Below are 21,228 nucleotides of genomic sequence, written 5' to 3'. Positions count from 1 at the left end.
TCGGTGACCTAACTGGTCCGGGGTCTGCGCTACGCTCATCGTCTGTCGTCTGAGTGACACCCAATTCATGATGCTAATCTTCCTGGCAATGGTAACAGCTTTGGACCTGGGAGTCGGCTCGAGGTTCGCAGTACAAAAGGGAGGGGGGGGGGGGGGGGGACCAAAACAATATATTGCATGCAGGACAAAGACTTTAAGAGACATCGGTGAACTATAATGTGAAATACGAGAAAATTATTAGAAAATGGACGAATACAAATAGTCTTTGGAATTTGAACCCTCCAAATAGCCTGGTGTTGGCTTAGCGGTTAGTGTGCCGGCTTGGGATCCTAGGATCCTGGGTTCGAATCCCGGTCGATCGCTGAACTAACGCCAGGGGGGTTGACTCAGCCTGTCATCCTTCCGAGGTCGGCAAATTGAGTACCAGCTTGCTGGGATGAATGATCCCGGTGTGTACCCCTGTTTAGAATAGGTACACCGTATCCCTGCGCATCGTCAGAGGCGACCAAGGGTTGGCGTCAGGAACGGCATCCGGCCATAAAAACATTGCCTCAAACAGGGAACCATGATTGTCATGGGGCCCGCAAGAGCTCTAGCGGGGGAAATGGCCTTAAAACGATCATTCATTCATTCATTCATTCAAGCTTCACAAACCATCGGACCAGAGATTAACATCAAACGGCCAACGCAAACGTCGCTAGAGATAGGCGTGGCATGGAAATTTAAAGGGAAAAACATAAAAAACATTATTCCCACTTGAAATTTGCCCCCACATCATTAAACAAGGAATGGCCATCCAAAAAGAAGGCCCCAGACAACTTCACAAGTTTGAAGCAAAGGGCCAATTAGCCGAATCAGGAGTCAACATGGTATGAGGTAAATTGGGGAAAAAAAGGAAATGCTGTCCACCATTAAACCCAAATATGAGAGAAAATAATCACAAAAATCAACCACAAAACAACACAAGTGTGGTATGTGTGCACGATCCGACATTCCACTCCCTCAGTCATCGTACCTCTGTATGAAACTTGTTATCACACAGGTAGAGAGATGTATTGATCGGTTTGAAAGGCTCAAAATCAATGTTGACCTTCTTCTCTTTACCTTCTTCTGTTACGATGGTTCCACAGTAGACAACCAAGCCATTTGGTGGAACTGTAAACATGGAGGGGTATAAGAAAGAGGGTCGGGGGAGACGGTAGAAGAGTCAATTATCAGTTACCTTAATGCGGTGGTTCCCAAACTTTTTTGTCCATGACCCAAAATTTGAAATCGCATTCACAACACATCCCAAATGGTACCATTACCTATGATAAAAAATTGTCGAAGAAAACGCATTCGACGGGATTTTGACAGGGATTTTCAAGTTCGGGTCTCGACCCTGGGATTGGGAACCCCTGCCTTAATGTATACATTGTACGTACAGCTGCCATGTCCTCTGCCTTACAAAAACACAACAGGAGTAGAATGGTCAGTTTAAAGGCATACAAGGCAAATTCACCGAAGAAAATGATGAAGGGGAAGCGAAGAAACGATATACTGTACTTGCACAGTTCAACCAAATGAAGGGGTTCAAGCCCTGATAACCTCAGCCATGAGACGACACTTTGTGCTGATGATAAAGAAATAATATCCCACCATTTCGCACGCACAGAACGTTGCTCCTGACAGACGTGTAATGTCGCATGAAATGTCATCTCCTTCAATTAAAATGGTCGTGCAATTATTATTAATGGACACAGTTTGAAAAAGAACAAGCATTACGCCAAGGTCCCCCGTCGTTGAAGTGATGAGTTGACAAAGAGGAAGATGCAAGGCGGCCATCTTGGATTTTGACGTGGCGACCCAATTTTCAATAGCGTTCTTCCTTATGCGTAGATACACCCACACACCAGATTAGAAGTTGGTACTTCGCTTATTTTTCAAGATATTTCGCTCACAAGATTCAGAAATGTATATGGTGGCGGCCATCTTGGATTTTGACGTGGCGACCCAATTTTCAATAGCGTTCTTCCTTATGCGTAGATACACCCACACACCAGATTAGAAGTTGGTACTTCGCTTATTTTTCAAGATATTCCGCTCGCAAGGTTCAGACATACATGGCGGTGGCCATCTTGGATTTTGACGTGGCGACCCAATTTTCAATAGCGTTCTTCCTTATGCGTAGATACACCCACACACCAGATTAGAAGTTGGTACTTCGCTTATTTTTCAAGATATTTCGCTCACAAGATTCAGAAATGTATATGGTGGCGGCCATCTTGGATTTTGACGTGGCGACCCAATTTTCAATAGCGTTCTTCCTTATGCGTAGATACACCCACACACCAGATTAGAAGTTGGTACTTCGCTTATTTTTCAAGATATTTCGCTCACAAGATTCAGAAATGTATATGGTGGCGGCCATCTTGGATTTTGACGTGGCGACCCAATTTTCAATAGATTTCTTCCTTGTGCCTAGATACACCCACACACCAGATTAGAAGTTGGTACTTCGCTTATTTTTCAAGATATTCCGCTCACAAGGTTCAGACATACATGGCGTCAGACATACATGGTGGCGGCCATCTTGGATTTTGACGTGGGTTGCACCCACACACCAAATTAGAATTCGGTCCTTCGCTTACGTATGCACGCATGAAGGGGAAAACCATAGTCCCCCTTTCGCTCCGCGGTGCGACGGGTGACAAAAACATGTGCGACGACTTTCGGAGCAATGTGGATCAGTCTCTGCCAGGAAGTAACCTTAGTAGTCAGGGCAGTTGATCAGTTTGTAAACAAAGTTAGAGGAATGTCTCGATATTGAGAATTATACAGATAAAAGTTGTTGGGGTAAGTTGTTAGGAATGAGTGAGCACATGATTGCTCCTCGAGAGAAACTCACACCCAACACCCTCTCTTCCATATTTTGATTTATACTCAAATACTTGTTCCTAACCATGTTTGACAACCTCACACCAATACCATCAGGAGTATAGGTACAGATACTGCTTAATTGACCGTGGCACCTTTTACAGCAGTTAGAGAGCAAATCATCCAGTAATTGGTCAACCAATCTTCTTCTTTAGCAGCCATAATTAATCCCAATTCTTATGGGTTTGGCAAGGAAAACTTTGTGTCCCAAGTCTTTCATGAATAGGTAGGTTGGCCAGGACTGACGTTCGACCAAATCGTTAAGACGGAATTTTGAATTTGTTCAGGGTGCCGGTGAGAGCTCACCTTCTCTTCCCAAAGGACACCGTGGGATCTTTAACGTCCACCAGCTAATGCTAACAGACAGAACGCTGGATTAACATCCATCTGAGGGACGGCACACACCATGATGAACCACCCTGCACGTGAGCACCACACAACTGGAAACGCCCCGAAAACAAGGAGGAAAGCCTTTTTTTTTTTTTGTTTGTATACTGAATCGAAGCTCGTGAAAGAGCTAACATTTATTTCACAAACAAATCAACCAGACAAACAAAATATACAAAAAGAGGGAGCGGAAGACAAGATGGGGAGAGAAGGGGAAGCACACAACCACAACATTTGAGAGCAGGGAGAAGTGTGGGAGGGAGAGGGCTTGGGGCAGGAGGCGTGGGAAGGGGAGAGGGGGGGGGGGGGAGGGTTTCGCTAACTGAAAACAAGATATAAACGCCTACTTTAAAATATATAACCCGAATCCTACTTTCCTAAACCCTCATCAAATTCCTTAATGATGCTTCCTTTGGATACATTTGAGCACAACACAAGGCCATCACTGTGACAATACAGAAAGAGAAAACATACTACAGCAAAGCCTGGTTATTTGGATTTTTGTGATCATTTTCTCTTAAGAAATGGCATTGTTTGCCAGAAAGGACGACGAGACAGATTTCCTTCTTCTTCTAAATTTGGTTAGAGATGTGGTCGGTAATTATCACCCGTAAAGGAGGAACTTTAGTGCCCACTTCAAATTGCCCAGAGACATTTTAGAATCAATCACGAAGCATACAATGGCAACATATCCACCAAACGAGCAGTGGAGCAACATTACCTCCACACAGGTGGATCAGCAGATGTCCTTTGTCAACCCTTTTTATTTTAAACAATGAAACAGCAACATGTTACTTAATTATCCCGGCTTGCTTAGGTTTCCGAAGATTAAAATCCAAATTCTGAAAAATGCTGACCTCAGAGAAAGTGGACACCATGATATCTGGGATGCCGGTCCGTCGTCCTCTCAACATAGTCATGGTACACACAACGACGAAGAAACAAGGGTCCGTATATTAAAGTGCAAAAGGCCCACCATTGGTTGATCCAACTTGCCTTTGTTGTAGAGTTTGAGCCTCTGCTGTACAGAGGTGATTGCACCCAACACCGAGAGCCTGTTAACGCGTGACTTAATGTTCGACGCTGTGCCAAATTCATCGGCCAACATTTTGGCCACTCGAGAGATCTGGTCCTTGGGTGGAATGATGAGCGAGATCATGCTTGTTCCGTTTCTGCAGCAGAGGGGCAGAGAATACAATGAGGAAGGTAAAATGAGCCAAACGCCATGACATTACAACTAATCCAATAGGATCACAAATGGGAACCTAATATGATCAACCCTGGAAGCTTATAGAATGTCACTCCATGAAACATTGTCAATTGTCTCTACAAAGGAGAGAACTTCCAATTCACAGGATAACGTTTCATGCAGGAGCTCAGTAAACATCGTTTGTGATAACTGATAACAGAAGTGGATTCAAATGTGGATGAATAAGGTTTACAAAACGTGGCAGATAAATAATGGTTATTAACAAAATTTATTAACATTAACAAATAACAAATAGTTATTAACAAAAACAAAAAAACAAAAATTGTAATACCAATTATATTACTTTATGCACATGCTCAGGCTGGTAATGGAGCTGATACATGACAGACACAGACAGACACACACACCTCGTTTTTTCATTTCTGTTCCTCACAATTCTGTCTCTCTCTTATTCACACAGACACACAATCATATATATCTTTTTTTCTTTTTTTCTTTTTTTGTTTCTCACAATTCTATCCCTTATGATTTTCAATTCTTATTTTAAAATGCATTTCATTAATTGTACAGGATTGGTCGTTCCCAAACTTAAATAATTTAAAGGATTGCTGTAAATGATGTTGACTTCACAACATCCGATGAATGAATGAATGAATGAATGAGTCACAACATCGCATATTTAACCTTATTTAAATTGTAAACCTCAAAACAATATTCAATATCAAAACACAATTCCCTTACGTAAAGCAAGAACGTTAACCTGTAAGCAACTGACTAGTTTCCCGACTGCATGGATCATCAGCTGGGCACCGTTCTTCTTCGAGGTTTCGATCCTTTCAGCCCAGGACCTCTCCAAACGGCGGATCCACAACCTCGATCATGGATCCACATCAATAGATGATACATCAGTAGATCCACAACCTCAGTTGCGTCCAGGCAGTCAGTCAACTAATCAATGCAACATCACTCGTGAGGATTTAATGTATTATCATATATTTATAACTTTCCTCACACACTCCATAATACGATATCATTAAATCATGCACATCTTACCTTAAATAAACCATGTCCACCAACCAGCATGACCACACCACCTACACACAAACACAAACGCACACCTACACACAGTTTGGGGGAAGTGGGTGGCGTCACTGCCGTCACTTCCCAGGACACTCTGGGTACCATGTTTGATAAGCAGCATGTTTGGTATGACATGTTTGGTCTTTGGTATGACTCAAACCAGTCCAATCCGGATGGGTGTTTTTTTTTTTTAGTAGACACCATCTTCTTACTGAATGGCCGTTTGCTCCCCACAAGAGCTCTTCCACCCTTTGCGACTTGTTGTTTTTGGTTCTGGCAAGGTGTCAGTCACCCTCCCCACTAGCAAAGCCAATGAGGGGTGCCGGTTTAGTTGCCAACAACCTGGCCATTTTAAACATATTTGTGCAGAGCTTGGCTGATGGGATGATGCAGAGGTAACAGGTTGAGCTGGCAGTCTGGATTTGATTCCTGACCAGACTAAAAACTGCTGGATTGGTGCATTGCAGGCAGGGCGGCAATCCCTCAATTGAATGCTAACCTGGGTTTCCCTTATGCCTGCAATAGTTGGTGCCAGCATAAGGGAATCATGGGAAACGTTAAAGATCCCACGATGTCTTTTGCAAAAACAGGGCAAGCTAATTGCCAAGTCAGAACAATTGACCAATTCCTCCCAAAATCAGTTCCAATTGAACCTCAGAACTAGGCATCACATTCATGAAAGACTTGGGCCATATCTTATTCTCTGCAAACTCCATAAGGTGGGATTAAGTGGTGCTGTTAAACAAGTAGAAGTAGTGCTGGTGGAATTTGTGGAGTTGGTGGTGGTGATGATTTTAAAAAAAAAATGTTTTCTCAATTCCATACAGCGGGGAAAAAGGTAACATTTCAACGTCACATAGAAAGAATATTATTTTCCGAAGGTGCGATAGAAACAATATCATCTCAAAATATATTAGAATTATGCACCATGCTTGATACAGAGCATCAGTTCAGTCAAAGCAGTTTCGTGGTTTGGGTTACAATCACAGACTGGGTAGTCGTCCCGTTGTAGGATATTCGACCAAATGTGCAGGAATTTGTCATTTGTTCAGGGTACTGGTGGTAGCTCACATACTCTTCACGGAACACTTCTTCTTCTTCTTCTTCAGCGGCCACCATTAACATAACTTTCTTGTTGGGTCAGCTGGGGGAAGCTTGGCCCAAGTCTTCACAAACAGCATAGCCAAGCCTGATGTTCGACAAGTTAGGGCAGGAATTTGTCATTTGTTCAGGGTACTGGTGATAGCTCACAAACTCTTCACGGAACACTTCTTCTTTAGCGGCCACCATCAACATAACTTTCTTGTGGGGTCAGCTGTGGGCTTGTGAAGCTTGGCCCAAGTCTTCACAAACAGGATGGCCAAGCCTGATGTTCGACAAGTTAGGGCAGGAATTTGTCATTTGTTCAGGGTACTGGTAATAGCCCACCAACTCTTCATGGAACACACCGTGGGGTTTTTAATGTCCACGAATGCTGGCAGACGGGATGCCCGTTTAACGTCCATCCATAGGACGGCAAACACACCGATGTATCGGCATGCATGCAAACACCAGAATGATGGTTTATAGCTGGGTTGGGATACGAACCCATGCCAACCAGATCAGGTGGAGTGTGCTTACGTCGAGGCTATCCTGACAGCCCTCAAAAGGTTGGTGACAAATTACAAACACAATGTTTTACAGAAATCATCAAATGTAGGAAGGCGTAAATCAAGTCACAGCCACATGCATATTAACGTGACATTCAAAACACAGAGGGTGCACGTTGTACATTTCACATGACCATCAAAGCCCTTCGAAGATATTTGCGACAGTCATGTATCTCGACATGGCCTCGCCTGTCCAACTGGCCGTTGGCAGCTGTTCCAAAAAATTGTCAATGAGGCGATTCGTACTGGTGGAAACACTTGGGCCGGAAAAAAAACACTTGACCAACAGCAGACAGTAGCTACCTTTAAATTTAACGACCTCCGCCACCGAAGGTGGATGGAGGTTATGTTTTCACCCCTGTCTGTCTGTCTGTCTGTCTGTGAACAAGACATCTCAAAAAGTTGTGGACGGATTCGGACGAAATTTGGCAGAGATGTAGTGTATATGACAATGGCACTCTGTACTGAACTCCATTCAATGTACAATGTGCGCTGAGTGGGTTCAACAAAAATGTAGTGGTTTGAGAGTGTCATTAACCAGTGTGGCAGCTACATTCAAATGTAAGGTGTGCACAGAGGGAGCTGCAGATGGAGGAAATGTTGATTTGGATCTTCGAGACGGCGTGAAGCTGGAAGGTGTGAAAGCATTTTGCTACCTCGGAGACATGCTGAATGGAGAAGGTGGATCAGACTCGGCAGCGGTTGCGAGAGTGAGATGTGCATGGAAGAAGTTTCGGGAACTGAGTGGCGTGCTGACGAGGAGTGGAGTGTCGTTGAAGCTGAAGGGAAAGGTGTATGCTGCATGTGTGAGAAGTGTTGTGATTTATGGGAGTGAGACATGGGTAATGAACGTAGAGCAGCAACGAAGGCTGGAAAGGGTGGAAATGCGAATGGTTCGGTGAATGTGCGGAGTATCGTTGAGAGAGGAAGACAAATGATGAATTGCGAAAGATGATGGGAATAGAGCCTGTGATTGATGCTGTGAAGAGGAACAGGTTGAGATGGTTTGGTCATGTGTTGAGGAAGGATGAAAGTGACTGGTTGAGAAGAGTGATGGAAATGAATGTAGAAGGAAGTAGAGGATGGGGAAGACCGAGAAAGACTTGGCTAAAGGTGGTGGAAGAAGAAATGCAGGCAAAACACCCCGAAGACCCAAAACACCCCGAAGACCCGAAACACCCCCGAAGACCCGAAACACCCCCGAAGACCCGAAACACCCCCGAAGACCCGAAACACCCCCGAAGACCCGAAACACCCCCGAAGACCCGAAACACCCCCGAAGACCCGAAACACCCCCGAAGACCCGAAACACCCCCGAAGACCCGAAACACCCCCGAAGACCCGAAACACCCCCGAAGACCCAAAACACCCCCGAAGACCCAAAACACCCCCGAAGACCCAAAACACCCCCGAAGACCCGAAACACCCCCGAAGACCCGAAACACCCCCGAAGACCCGAAACACCCCCGAAGACCCGAAACACCCCCGAAGACCCGAAACACCCCCGAAGACCCGAAACACCCCCGAAGACCCGAAACACCCCCGAAGACCCGAAACACCCCCGAAGACCCGAAACACCCCCGAAGACCCGAAACACCCCCGAAGACCCGAAACACCCCCGAAGACCCAAAACACCCCCGAAGACCCGAAACACCCCCGAAGACCCGAAACACCCCCGAAGACCCGAAACACCCCCGAAGACCCGAAACACCCCCGAAGACCCGAAACACCCCCGAAGACCCAAAACACCCCCGAAGACCCAAAACACCGCCGAAGACCCAAAACACCCCCGAAGACCCAAAACACCCCCGAAGACCCAAAACACCCCCGAAGACCCAAAACACCCCCGAAGACCCAAAACACCCCCGAAGACCCAAAACACCCCCGAAGACCCAAAACACCCCCGAAGACCCAAAACACCCCCGAAGACCCAAAACACCCCCAAAGACCCAAAACACCCCCAAAGACCCAAAACACCCCCAAAGACCCAAAACACCCCCAAAGACCCAAAACACCCCGAAGACCCAAAACACCCCGAAGACCCAAAACACCCCGAAGACCCAAAACACCCCGAAGACCCAAAACACCCCGAAGACCCAAAACACCCTGAAGACCCAAAACACCCCGAAGACCCAAAACACCCCAAAGACCCAAAACAAAATAGATCGTACAGGTGTAGTCTGAATTTACCATATTTATGTAGTGTGTGGTGCCAATTGATTTTCCCACCGACTGAGCATTCCTCCCCCATAACAGAGCTCCAAAGTTCTCTTCCGATATTCTTTATCTTGAACAAATATCGAGCAGCTGCAATCTAAGCCGATCCGACCTTCTCTCATTGATTAGTTTGCAACAGTGTTGTCCAAAAAAAAGAGTAGCAAGTTGGAATAGAATGGGTTTTGCAAAAAGGGAAAAACTAAATAAATAAATAAAACTTTCAAAAACTTTTCTCATAAAATCCATTATTAATATTATATAGAAGATGCTTTCAGTGGTCAGAAAGTCACTCAAACCGAGGCAAAGGCAAAAGTGCAAGTTACAATCATTGCATCATGTGATTGTGGCACGGGGCAGCAATAAAACCACCAAGACTAAAATAGGAATTAAAAGGGACAGTACATCGATCAGGTCTCGGGTTTCATGGAGCTTGCATGAACCTTCACGATTCAACTGTGACGTTGTTGTATATACAAAAGCGGTCTCCCATCCTCACGGGCATCACTGCACCAGTTTGTTTGTTTGTTGACTTCAATATCCAAATTGTGACTGTGACTGTGATCTGTGACTCGGTTTAACAGCTGGATGTTCAACGACCACACTGTGCAGCTGTTGTCCGATTGGTAACGCAGCCTGTTTGCCCAATGGGGTATGACTGAGCCCGTTAGGGGGTTAGAGGTTGTTTGCCCAATGGGGTATGACGGAGCCCGTTAGGGGGTTGGAGACTTGGAGGTTGTTTGCCCAATGGGGTATGACAGAGCCCGTTAGGGGGTTGGAGGTTGTTTGCCCAATGGGGTATGACAGAGCCCGTTAGGGGATTGGAGGTTGTTTGCCCAATGGGGTATGACGGAGCCCGTTAGGGGGTTGGAGGTTGTTTGCCCAATGGGGTATGACGGAGCCCGTTAGGGGGTTGGAGGTTGTTTGCCCAATGGGGTATGACGGAGCCCGTTAGGGGGTTGGAGGTTGTTTGCCCAATGGGGTATGACGGAGCCCGTTAGGGGGTTGGAGGTTGTTTGCCCAATGGGGTATGACAGAGCCCGTTAGGGGGTTGGAGGTTGTTTGCCCAATGGGGTATGACGGAGCCCGTTAGGGGGTTGGAGGTTGTTTGCCCAATGGGGTATGACGGAGCCCGTTAGGGGGTTGGAGGTTGTTTGCCCAATGGGGTATGACGGAGCCCGTTAGGGGGTTGGAGGTTGTTTGCCCAATGGGGTATGACGGAGCCCGTTAGGGGGTTGGAGGTTGTTTGCCCAATGGGGTATGACGGAGCCCGTTAGGGGGTTGGAGGTTGTTTGCCCAATGGGGTATGACGGAGCCCGTTAGGGGGTTGGAGGTTGTTTGCCCAATGGGGTATGACGGAGCCCGTTAGGGGGTTGGAGGTTGTTTGCCCAATGGGGTATGACGGAGCCCGTTAGGGGGTTGGAGGTTGTTTGCCCAATGGGGTATGACGGAGCCCGTTAGGGGGTTGGAGGTTGTTTGCCCAATGGGGTATGACGGAGCCCGTTAGGGGGTTGGAGGTTGTTTGCCCAATGGGGTATGACTGAGCCCGTTAGGGGGTTGGAGGTTGTTTGCCCAATGGGGTATGACAGAGCCTGTTTTAGGGGGTTGGAGGTTGTTTGCCCAATGGGGTATGACAGAGCCTGTTTTAGGGGGTTGGAGGTTGTTTGCCCAATGGGGTATGACAGAGCCTGTTTTAGGGGGTTGGAGGTTGTTTGCCCAATGGGGTATGACAGAGCCCATTAGGGGGTTGGAGGTTGTTTGCCCAATGGGGTATGACGGAGCCCGTTAGGGGGTTGGAGGTTGTTTGCCCAATGGGGTATGACTGAACCCGTTAGGGGGTTGGAGGTTGTTGCCCAATGGGGTATGACTGAGCCTGTTAGGGGGTTGGAGGTTGTTGCCCAATGGGGTATGACTGAGCCTGTTAGGGGGTTAGAGGTTGTTTGCCCAATGGGGTATGACAGAGCCCGTTAGGGGGTTGGAGGTTGTTGCCCAATGGGGTATGACTGAGCCTGTTAGGGGGTTGGAGGTTGTTGCCCAATGGGGTATGACTGAGCCTGTTAGGGGGTTGGAGGTTGTTGCCCAATGGGGTATGACTGAACCCGTTAGGGGGTTGGAGGTTGTTTGCCCAATGGGGTATGACTGAGCCCGTTAGGGGGTTGGAGGTTGTTTGCCCAATGGGGTATGACGGAGCCCGTTAGGGGGTTGGAGGTTGTTTGCCCAATGGGGTATGACGGAGCCCGTTAGGAGGTTGGAGGTTGTTTGCCAAATGGGGTATGACTGAGCCCGTTAGGGGGTTGGAGGTTGTTTGCCCAATGGGGTATGACTGAGCCCATTAGGGGGTTGGAGGTTGTTTGCCCAATGGGGTATGACGGAGCCCGTTAGGGGGTTGGAGGTCGTTTGCCGAATGGAGTATGACAGAGCCCGTTAGGGGGTTGGAGGTTGTTGCCGAATGGGGTATGACTGAGCCTGTTAGGGGGTTGGAGGTTGTTGCCCAATGGGGTATGACTGAGCCTGTTAGGGGGTTGGAGGTTGTTGCCCAATGGGGTATGACTGAGCCTGTTAGGGGGTTGGAGGTTGTTGCCCAATGGGGTATGACGGAGAGCCCGTTAGGGGGTTGGAGGTTGTTTGCCCAATGGAGTATGACTGAGCCTGTTAGGGGGTTGGAGGTTGTTTGCCCAATGGGGTATGACGGAGCCCGTTAGGGGGTTGGAGGTTTTTTGCCCAATGGGTTATGACGGAGCCCGTTAGGGGGTTGGAGGTTGTTGCCCAATGGGGTATGACTGAACCCGTTAGGGGGTTGGAGGTTGTTTGCCCAATGGGGTATGACGGAGCCCGTTAGGGGGTTGGAGGTTGTTTGCCCAATGGGGTATGACGGAGCCCGTTAGGGGGTTGGAGGTTGTTGCCGAATGGGGTATGACAGAGCCCATTAGGGGGTTGGAGGTTGTTTGCCCAATGGGGTATGACGGAGCCCGTTAGGGGGTTGGAGGTTGTTTGCCCAATGGGGTATGACTGAGCCCGTTAGGGGGTTCGAGGTTGTTTGCCCAATGGGGTATGACTGAGCCCGTTAGGGGGTTGGAGGTTGTTTGCCCAATGGGGTATGACTGAGCCCGTTAGGGGGTTAGAGGTTGTTGCCCAATGGGGTGTGACTGAGCCTGTTAGGGGGTTGGAGGTTGTTGCCCAATGGGGTATGACAGAGCCCTTTTGGGGCTTGGAGGTTGTTTGCCCAATGGGGTATGACTGAGCCCGTTCGGGGGTTGGAGGTTGTTGCCCAAATGGGGTATGACAGAGAACGATAGATCGTGACTGAAACAACTATGATCATGTAAGATTGTGCCGTGTACAGATCCTGGTGATGATGTACCACATACAAGTGTGTGTGTATATGTGTGTGTGTATATGTGTGTGTGTATATGTGTGTGTGTGTATATGTGTATGTGTATGTGTATGTGTGTGTGTGTGTGTGTGTGCGTGCGTGCGTCAGTCATCAGTGGTTGCTAGGATACGGCAGCATGCAAAAAACCGTTATAAATGACAGTTTGAGCATTTGAAGTGCAGTTTGATAGAAAGGTAGGTGGCGTGGACATGCTGGTTGGTAGATTGATGTATTTAAGGGTAAGATGTGAATGGTTTAATGATATTATCATATTATCGAGTGTGTAAGGAAAGTTATAAATATATGATAACACATTAAATCCTATTGCGAGTAAAGTTGTAATAAGTGATGTTGCATTGATGGGTTGACTGACTGCCTGGACGCAACTGAGGTTGTGGATCTACTGATGTACCATCTATTGATGTGGATCCATGATCGAGGTTGTGGATCCACCGTTTGGAGAGGTCCTGGGCTGAATGGATCGAAACCTCGAGGAAGAACGGCGCCCAGCTGATGATCCGTGCAGTCGGGAAACGAGTCAATTGCTTACGGGTTAAGGTTCTTGCTTTAGGTGGAGAAACTATGTTTGAGGTTTACAATTTAAATAAAGTTGAATATGGGATGTTGTGAAATTATCATTTACAACAATCCTTTAAATTATTTAAGTTTAGGAACAACCGATACTGTACAATTAATTAAGTGTGTGTGTGTGTGTGTGTGTGTCTGTGTAAAATGGCGTGTGTGTGTGTGTGTGTGTGTGTGTGTGTGTGTGTGTGTGTGTGTGTGTGTGTGTGTGTCTTCATAACGCTAGGTTGTAAAGACTTTGAGTAGTGCTTTAGGAGGGATTTAAGTGGGGGGGGGGGGGGGGGGGGGGTTTAAGGTGCAATCTTTGAACACGACTGTGTGTCCACTGGTTAAAAGAAAGACCGAGGACCCAAAATACCCCAAGGACCCAGAAGACCCAAAAGACTAAAAATACCCCGAAGACCCCGAAGACGAAAAATACCCAGAAGACCCTAAATACCTCAAGGACCTAAAATATCTCAAAGACCCTTTTTTTTTTTTTTTTTTTTTTGTATACAAGATCGAGGCTCGTGAAAGAGCAAACATTAATCACACAAAAAGACAAACCGACACACAAAACACAAAAAACAAGGGGAGCGGCAGACAAGATGGGGAGAGAGGGGGGGAGGACACAAAAGAGAGGGGGAAGAAGGGGCAGGACACAAACACAACATTTGAGAGCAGGGACATCGGGAGGACTTGGGGGGAGGTGGGAGAGGATTAAAACATATGAACACTGCAAGGACTCTGGGGTGAATTACCGGGGGTAGAAAAGATCAAGGTTTTCGATGGGGGAAGATAAGAGATGGTGGTGAACAGCTGTTTTAAAGACCTGGGGGGAGGAGTGGGATTGAAGGGAGTGGGGGGAGTTTGTTCCAGAGGCGGGAGAAAAGGGGAATGAAAGAGTGAAGGTGAGCAGAGAGCCTAGACTTTGGCAGTTTAACCATAAGAGGGTTGCAGGCAGATCTTGTGCGACCTGAAGGAATATTGGGGGGACAGAGCACAGAGAGAGCTGGGGGAGCAAGGCCGGAGAGGAGTCGGTAGAAGACAGAAAGACCACCAACCTGCCTGCGGTGAGTGAGTGAAAGGCCCTCGGCATTGACTACATCGCAGGAGATTCCAATGATTCTGAAAGCTTTGGCCTCAACAGCGTGAAGCCGAGCAAGGTGTGAGGCAGGAGCACCAGCCCAGAGGGGGGAACAGTATTCCATTGAGCTGCGGATGAAAGCCTTGTATGTGGTGAGGAGCTCAGGTGTGCCAAGGAAGGACTTCGCACGACGGAGGATGCCCAGTCGGCGACTGGCTTTGGAGGCCAGCTTGGAAATGTGGTTTTCCCAAGAAAGATCATGGCAGATAGTGAGACCCAAAAGCTTGAGCGACAGAACTTCTTGGAGAGGATTGTTGAGAAAGTAGATGGGAGGGTTGTCCAGTCGGTCCTTTCGGAGAGACATTGTAAGAGTGTGAGATTTGTCAGGATTGAAAGACATGTTCCACTTGTTTGACCAGTCTGTGATTTTGTCCAGGTCTGCAGAGAGTGAGGAGGCTGCAGACTGCCGATCTGAGGGATGAGGAATGGAGCGACAGAGAGTAGAGTCGTCAGCAAAGAGATAGAGAGGATTTTCAAGAGAGTCAGAGAGATCATTGATGAAGACCAGAAAAAGCACAGGGCCCAGAACACTACCTTGGGGAACTCCAGCCTGAACAGGAAGAGGAGATGAGAGAAACCCATTCAGGGCCACACGTTGACTACGACCAGAGAGGAAGTCCGCCAGCCATGCGTGGAGATTTCCATGGATACCAAAGGAGGAGAGTTTGGAGAGCAGAGCAGGGTGCCAGACCGTATCGAAGGCACATGAAATGTCAAGGGAGACAGCTCTAATTTCCTGTTTGGCGTTGAGGACCTCCATCCATTGTTGAGAAAGCAGAAGCAGCATGTCCAGAGTAGAGTGACCAGGTCTGAAACCAAATTGATGATCAGAGATCAAGCCATTGGAGAAGAGGAAAGATTTAATATCTGAAGCAATGATGGATTCCATGACTTTGCTGATAATTGGGAGAAGGCTGATTGGTCTGTAGTTGCTGGGATCTGTTTTTGCACCTTTTTTGTGCAAAGCGGTGATGTTGGCTGATTTCCAAGCAGATGGCAGATGACCTTGAGCAAAAGAGAGGGTGAAGAGAACAGAAAGAGGGAGTGAAAGAGCAGAAGAACATGATTTTAGGACCCGTGGGCTGATGCCGTCAGGACCAGTTGCAGAATCAGAGTCGAGGGTTGACAGAAACTTTTCCACCTTGTCAGGAGGAAAGGACACAGAGTCCAGGAGCAGCTGGGTACGACTGGGTACGGTGGGTACAGAGAGGGATGGTTTGGGACACAAGATTTAGAGGCAAACACAGAGTTGAGGCATTCAGCTTTTTCACGTGCGGAGTCAGCCGTTAAGCCGTTTGAGGTGAGGGAGGGGATGGAGGGGGAACAAACACCAGAAACAGATTTGACCAGACGCCACCAGGATTTGGAAGAGGGAGACAGATAAGAGAGTTCGGTCTTGAGAATGGTGAGATATTGTTTCCTGGCTCTTCTGAGGGTGGACACACACTTGTTTCGGGCTTTGTGAAAGGAAATGAGATTTCCTTCCGTTGGATTTGCTTTCCAGGAGACGAAAGCAAGTTGTTTCAGGGCAACAGCCTCACCACAAGATTCCGTGTACCATGGACGGGAGGAAGGGTATGACAACTGAAGACGAGATGGTATAAATCTGTGCATGAGAGAGAGCAATTTACTTTGAAAGAATTCCCAGGATGAGTTGATGTCAGAGGCGGTAGAGATGGGAGACCAGTCCAGATGATTGATGGCTGCTTGAAGACGGCCTGAGTGAAATGCCAGACTCGTCGACGCTGAGGAGGCTCTCTGAGAATGGTCAGAGAGATGTCCACTTTGACAAGCACATGATCAGATGAGCCGATTGGAGCAGAAGAAGAGCAGCAGACATTTTCAGGGAAGTTTGTCATAACCAAATCCAGAAGAGAAGATGCTCCGTTGACTGAGATCCGGGTCAGGAAATTGACAGATTGTGTCAGTCCCAGTGAGTCGCAGAAATCCTTTGCTGAAGAGCCATGGCTGGTGAGAGAGGTACCCACACCCAGCCAACTGGCATGGTGACAATTGAAATCACCACATATGAGGAAGAGAGAGTTGGGATGGGTAGATAGAAGTTGGTCCATATTATCAGACAGTGAGATGTAGATGGAGTCATCGCTGATTGGTGGACGGTACAACACACATATGAACAAAGGTGGGAGCGAAGGGGAAGCCGTAGCCAAAGGTATTCCTGGGGGTGAGGTGGAGAGAGGGCAGTGGAGGGCGAGTGAGGAAGAGAGTTTTTTTATAAAGATAGCAACCCACCTCCAGGACGAGGCTCAGGTCTATCATACCGGAGGAGGGAGTAACCTGGGAGAGATACCAAGGCATCAGAGACATCATGAAGGAGGAAAGTTTCTGTTAAGCAGATCACATCTGGTTTGTCAGAAGCAACCTGTATGGAGAGGTCAGTCAAGTTTGAGAGAAGGCCCCGGATGTTTGAGGTCCATACCGTTAATGAAGAGGAAGGGGGAGCATCGGGTCCAGAACAGGGGGGGGGAGGGGTAGGGTAAGATGTGGAAGAGGAGGAAGAGGTAGGGAGAGCTGTTGAAGGTGTGTCAGAGATTTCAGAATAGCTTGGAGAAAGGGGAAGAATGGGGCAGACAAAAGGTTTGATGGAGATTGGGTGAGGCACAGTGAGGTGTTATTTGAGGAGGGGGAAGAGCAAGGCAGGAGGTTTGGGGAGATGAAGGTGAAAGTTGGAAGGAGGAAGAAGTAGGGAGGATGCTTTGAGGAGGAGGGGTGAGAGGGGAGTCTAGGAGGGGAGGAGCGAGGGAGAGTCTCGGAGGGGAGGGGTGTGGGGGGAGTTTAGGAGGGAGGGGAGGGAAGGGGCAAGGGGGGAGATTTGAAAGGGATGGGTGATGGGGAGGATTTGGAGGGGCGGGGTGAGATTGGATTTTGAAAAGTGTACGATTCATGGGAAACGAACATTTTTTGCAAAATGAGTTTGAGACCTTCGAGTCAAAAATACGTTTGAGGACACTGGAGGAGGGATGGAGTTCTGGATAGTTTATGGAATGTAGAAAGGAGGAACTGTAAGAGATGGTATTATATATATATTTTTGGAATGAATAGATTTGGTGAGCAAGGCGAAAGCATCCTTTTGTAGGAAAAGAAGAAAAGGGTGTTATAATATATGAGAGAAAATAGTTGTTCAGGGGAGAGATTATACATTTCTAACCGCGTGATCGCGAACGAAGAACGAACGAACAAAAAGAACAACAAATAAACGAATAAGACCTGGGAAGGAAATATTTTTTTGGGTTTTTTTTTGTTTGTTTTTGTGAGTACAGATATTAAACAAGGAGGTACGGGGTGAACGACTGGTACGAAACAGAGAACGAAAATAATTTCAGCGCATTCGACGAATCGCTGAGAGAAAAACAAACCACAAGGTCTGAGACGGTACGGTAGTCTAAGCCTACGAGTACTAGGCCGCAGAATACTCGATACCATTAACCGACGATTGTGTATACATGAACGAAAAATTAGCACCGAAAATTTTCCAAAAGATACGCTATAGGTACATACACCGAAAGATAGATACAGTCTCGACAAAAACACAATTGAGAAATATAACTTAGCTTCGAAAGCGTGAGCGCATGGAGCAGCTTCGAAAAGACGTGACCTCGCCTTAAGACCGATATGGGGTTTATTTATTTATTTATAGGACGTATTGTACTGGACAGAGGGTCATGTTAGTTATTTATAGCATGCACTGTACAGGACATAGAGGGTTATGTTAGTTATGTCTCGAATGCACTGTACAGGACATGGGGTTATTTATTTATTTCTCGAATGCACTGTACAGAACATGGAGGGTTATTTATTTATTTCTCGAATGCACTGTACAGGACATGGAGGGTAATTTATTTATTTATCGAATGCACTGTGCAGGACATAGAGGGTTATTTATTTAGTTATAGGTCGTAGTGCACTCCATATGGGGTTTATTTATTTATTTATTTTTGTACAAATTGCCACGTACGGTTGGGTGTGGCGTCGTTGTACAGTGTACGTTGAGGATCCTTAAATAAAACCCATGGATACCTATTTGGCCATTCATCGGGGGTCGACACAGAACACCTATCGGGATTAATCAAATCCAACAGGAAAGGGGCATGGGTTCGAGCAGGGAGGAAACACGTGCTCGTTAAATCTCGTCATTCTGCGCAAAGGAACTCGGCGAACGGCGAAGACCCTCCATGGTGGGAAAAGAAACAACTTCAAGCAAACGGACGACAAACAAAGGGACCGAGGGAGGTCCCAGGCAAGCGAATACGCCGGTTCAACAAACTATCCGAGTACAGGCCGGAGTAAGGAGCGATGTAACCAGCGATCTAGTCGCACCCCGACTGGGCCCGACGATCGTCCCGGTCACGTAACGTTGTCACACCCGATGACCACTCACCCCCGAGCCGCCTCAAGGCTCTTTATGAGCTTCTTGATCTTCCAGATCTCGACGTTCCTGTCCGCCGCGCTCGGATCATCCGCCATGTTACACCCAACAGAGGCGACCGCGATCCCAGCGGTCAATCCGGTGCCTCTGTGCACCCAACACGAACGGCCGGATAGGCCGCTTATTTAGGCTCAAACTCGAGCAGCCGCACACACCGGCGCAAGGTGCAGCAGCCTCGAGCTTGGGCAATAGGTGCGTGCGAGCACGACAAAAGGAAGCCGACCGGCATGAGTGGAAATGCTGACGTCATATCCGCTTTGAAAAACTTCCGTCTTTTAACCCCTAATTTAACTAATTAATACACGACAAATATATTTATTTGTTCAAACGTTGAACTATAAACTTAATATACATTTATACTTTCAAAACGTAAACATGATAAACAATATATATATATGCATAACTTTGAAACCACATTGACATTGTGTGTCTTTTTTGTGTTATATTGAATGGGTGGATGGTGTTTTATCATTATCACCTCCACCACCACCACCATCATCATTGTCATCATCATCACCATCACCCAACCACCATCATCATCATCACTATCATCATCAGCAGCAGCAGCACCATCATAATCACCATCATCACACCATCAGATTTACCACCATCATAATCATCACCACCACCACCACCATCGTCATCATAATCACCACCACCATCATCATCATCATCATCACCATAATCACTATAATCACCACCACCATCACCATAATCATCACCACGACCACCACCACCCAATCATCATAACCATCATCATTACCACTACCACCACCATCAACATCATATCATCACTATCATCATCATAAACATCATCATCACAATCACCACCATCATCAACATCATAATCATCATAAACATCATCATCATCATAATCACCACCATCATCATAATCATCACCACCACCACAACCCAATCATCATAACCATCATCACCATCATCACCATCATCATAATCATCACCATAATCAACACCATTGTCATAATCACCACCACCATTACCATTATCACCATCATAATCATCAACATCATAATCATCAACATCAACATCGTAATCACCATCATAATCACCACTACCATCAGCATCACCATCATAATCATCACCATCATAATCATCATCATAATCATCAACATCATAATCATCAACATAATCACTGCCATCATAATCACCACCACCATCATCATAATAACTATCATAATCATCAACATCATAATCACCACCATCATAATCATCACCGTCATCATCATCATAATCATAAACATTATAATCACCACCATCATCACCACCACCATCATCATCATAACCATCATAATCACCACCATCATAATCATCGCCATCCTAATAATCACCATAATCACCACCATCATCATCATAATCACCACCAGCATCATAATCATCATCATCAACATAACCATTATCACCACCACCGCCATCATCAACATCGTAATCACCACCATCATCATAACCATCATCATCACCACCACCACCACCACCATCATCATAATCACCACCATCATCATAATCACCACCATCATCATAATCACCACCACCACCATCATCAACACCCATTATCGCCACCACCACCATAATCATCACCACCACCATAATCATCACCACCACCACCATAATCATCACCATCATAATCACCACCATCATAATCACCACCATCATCATAATAATCGCCACCATCATCATCATCATCATCACCGTCATAATAATCACCATCATCATCACCACCACCACCACCACCACCATCATCAAGCTCATAATCACCACCATCATAATCATCACCATCATCATCACCACCACACACATAATAATCACCACCATCATAATCATCATCATCATAATCACCACCATCGTCATAAACACCACCACCATTACCATCATCATCATAATCAACCTCATCATCGTCATGGGCGGTGATTCCGTCGCGATGTGCATCGTTATTAGTCCCCTACCGTGTACAACGGAGGGGACTATAGGTTTGCACGCCGTCCGTCAGTCCGTCAGTCCGTCAGTCCGTCAGTCCATCAGTCCGTCAGTCCGTCACGCAAAGAACAGTTTTCCGGACTTTTTTTTCTAAACTCTTAATGCTAATGATTTCAAACTTGGCACATGGTTTCCTCATGATAAGTTACAGATCGAGTTCGATCTTCACGACGTTTCGATCATTTTTGACAAAGTTATAGCACTTTGTTTATTCTAGAGTTCTCCTCAAGCCGCACCGCGTGCCCTCAG

At 46.7% G+C, this 21,228-nt stretch overlaps 1 protein-coding gene across 2 annotated transcripts in view; it reads right to left on the bottom strand.

Annotated features, from left to right (window-relative positions):
* Positions 1-19,241, bottom strand: part of ETF1 (eukaryotic translation termination factor 1) — a 40,497-nt gene extending 21,256 nt beyond the window's left edge. The window contains exons 1-3 of one of the 2 annotated variants that reach the window (XM_068105830.2): positions 18,940-19,241; positions 4,300-4,475; positions 1,016-1,155 (exon numbers count right to left, since the gene is read on the bottom strand). In XM_068105830.2, the coding sequence (XP_067961931.1) occupies positions 1,016-1,155; positions 4,300-4,475; positions 18,940-19,025 (402 nt within the window). In that variant the 5' untranslated portion in view covers positions 19,026-19,241. Of the gene's footprint in view, positions 1-1,015; positions 1,156-4,299; positions 4,476-5,566; positions 5,685-18,939 lie in introns of those variants that run through there. The other variant, XM_068105831.2, reaches the window with a different exon arrangement.
* Between the last annotated feature and the right edge of the window lie 1,987 nt (positions 19,242-21,228).

Source organism: Myxine glutinosa, chromosome 2 (assembly GCF_964187855.1).
Source record: "Myxine glutinosa chromosome 2, kmMyxGlut1.1, whole genome shotgun sequence".
NCBI classification, from domain to species: domain Eukaryota; kingdom Metazoa; phylum Chordata; class Myxini; order Myxiniformes; family Myxinidae; genus Myxine; species Myxine glutinosa.
The sequence above is the reverse complement of the archived record's forward strand: the minus strand, read 5'-3'. Positions and strand labels throughout refer to the sequence as shown.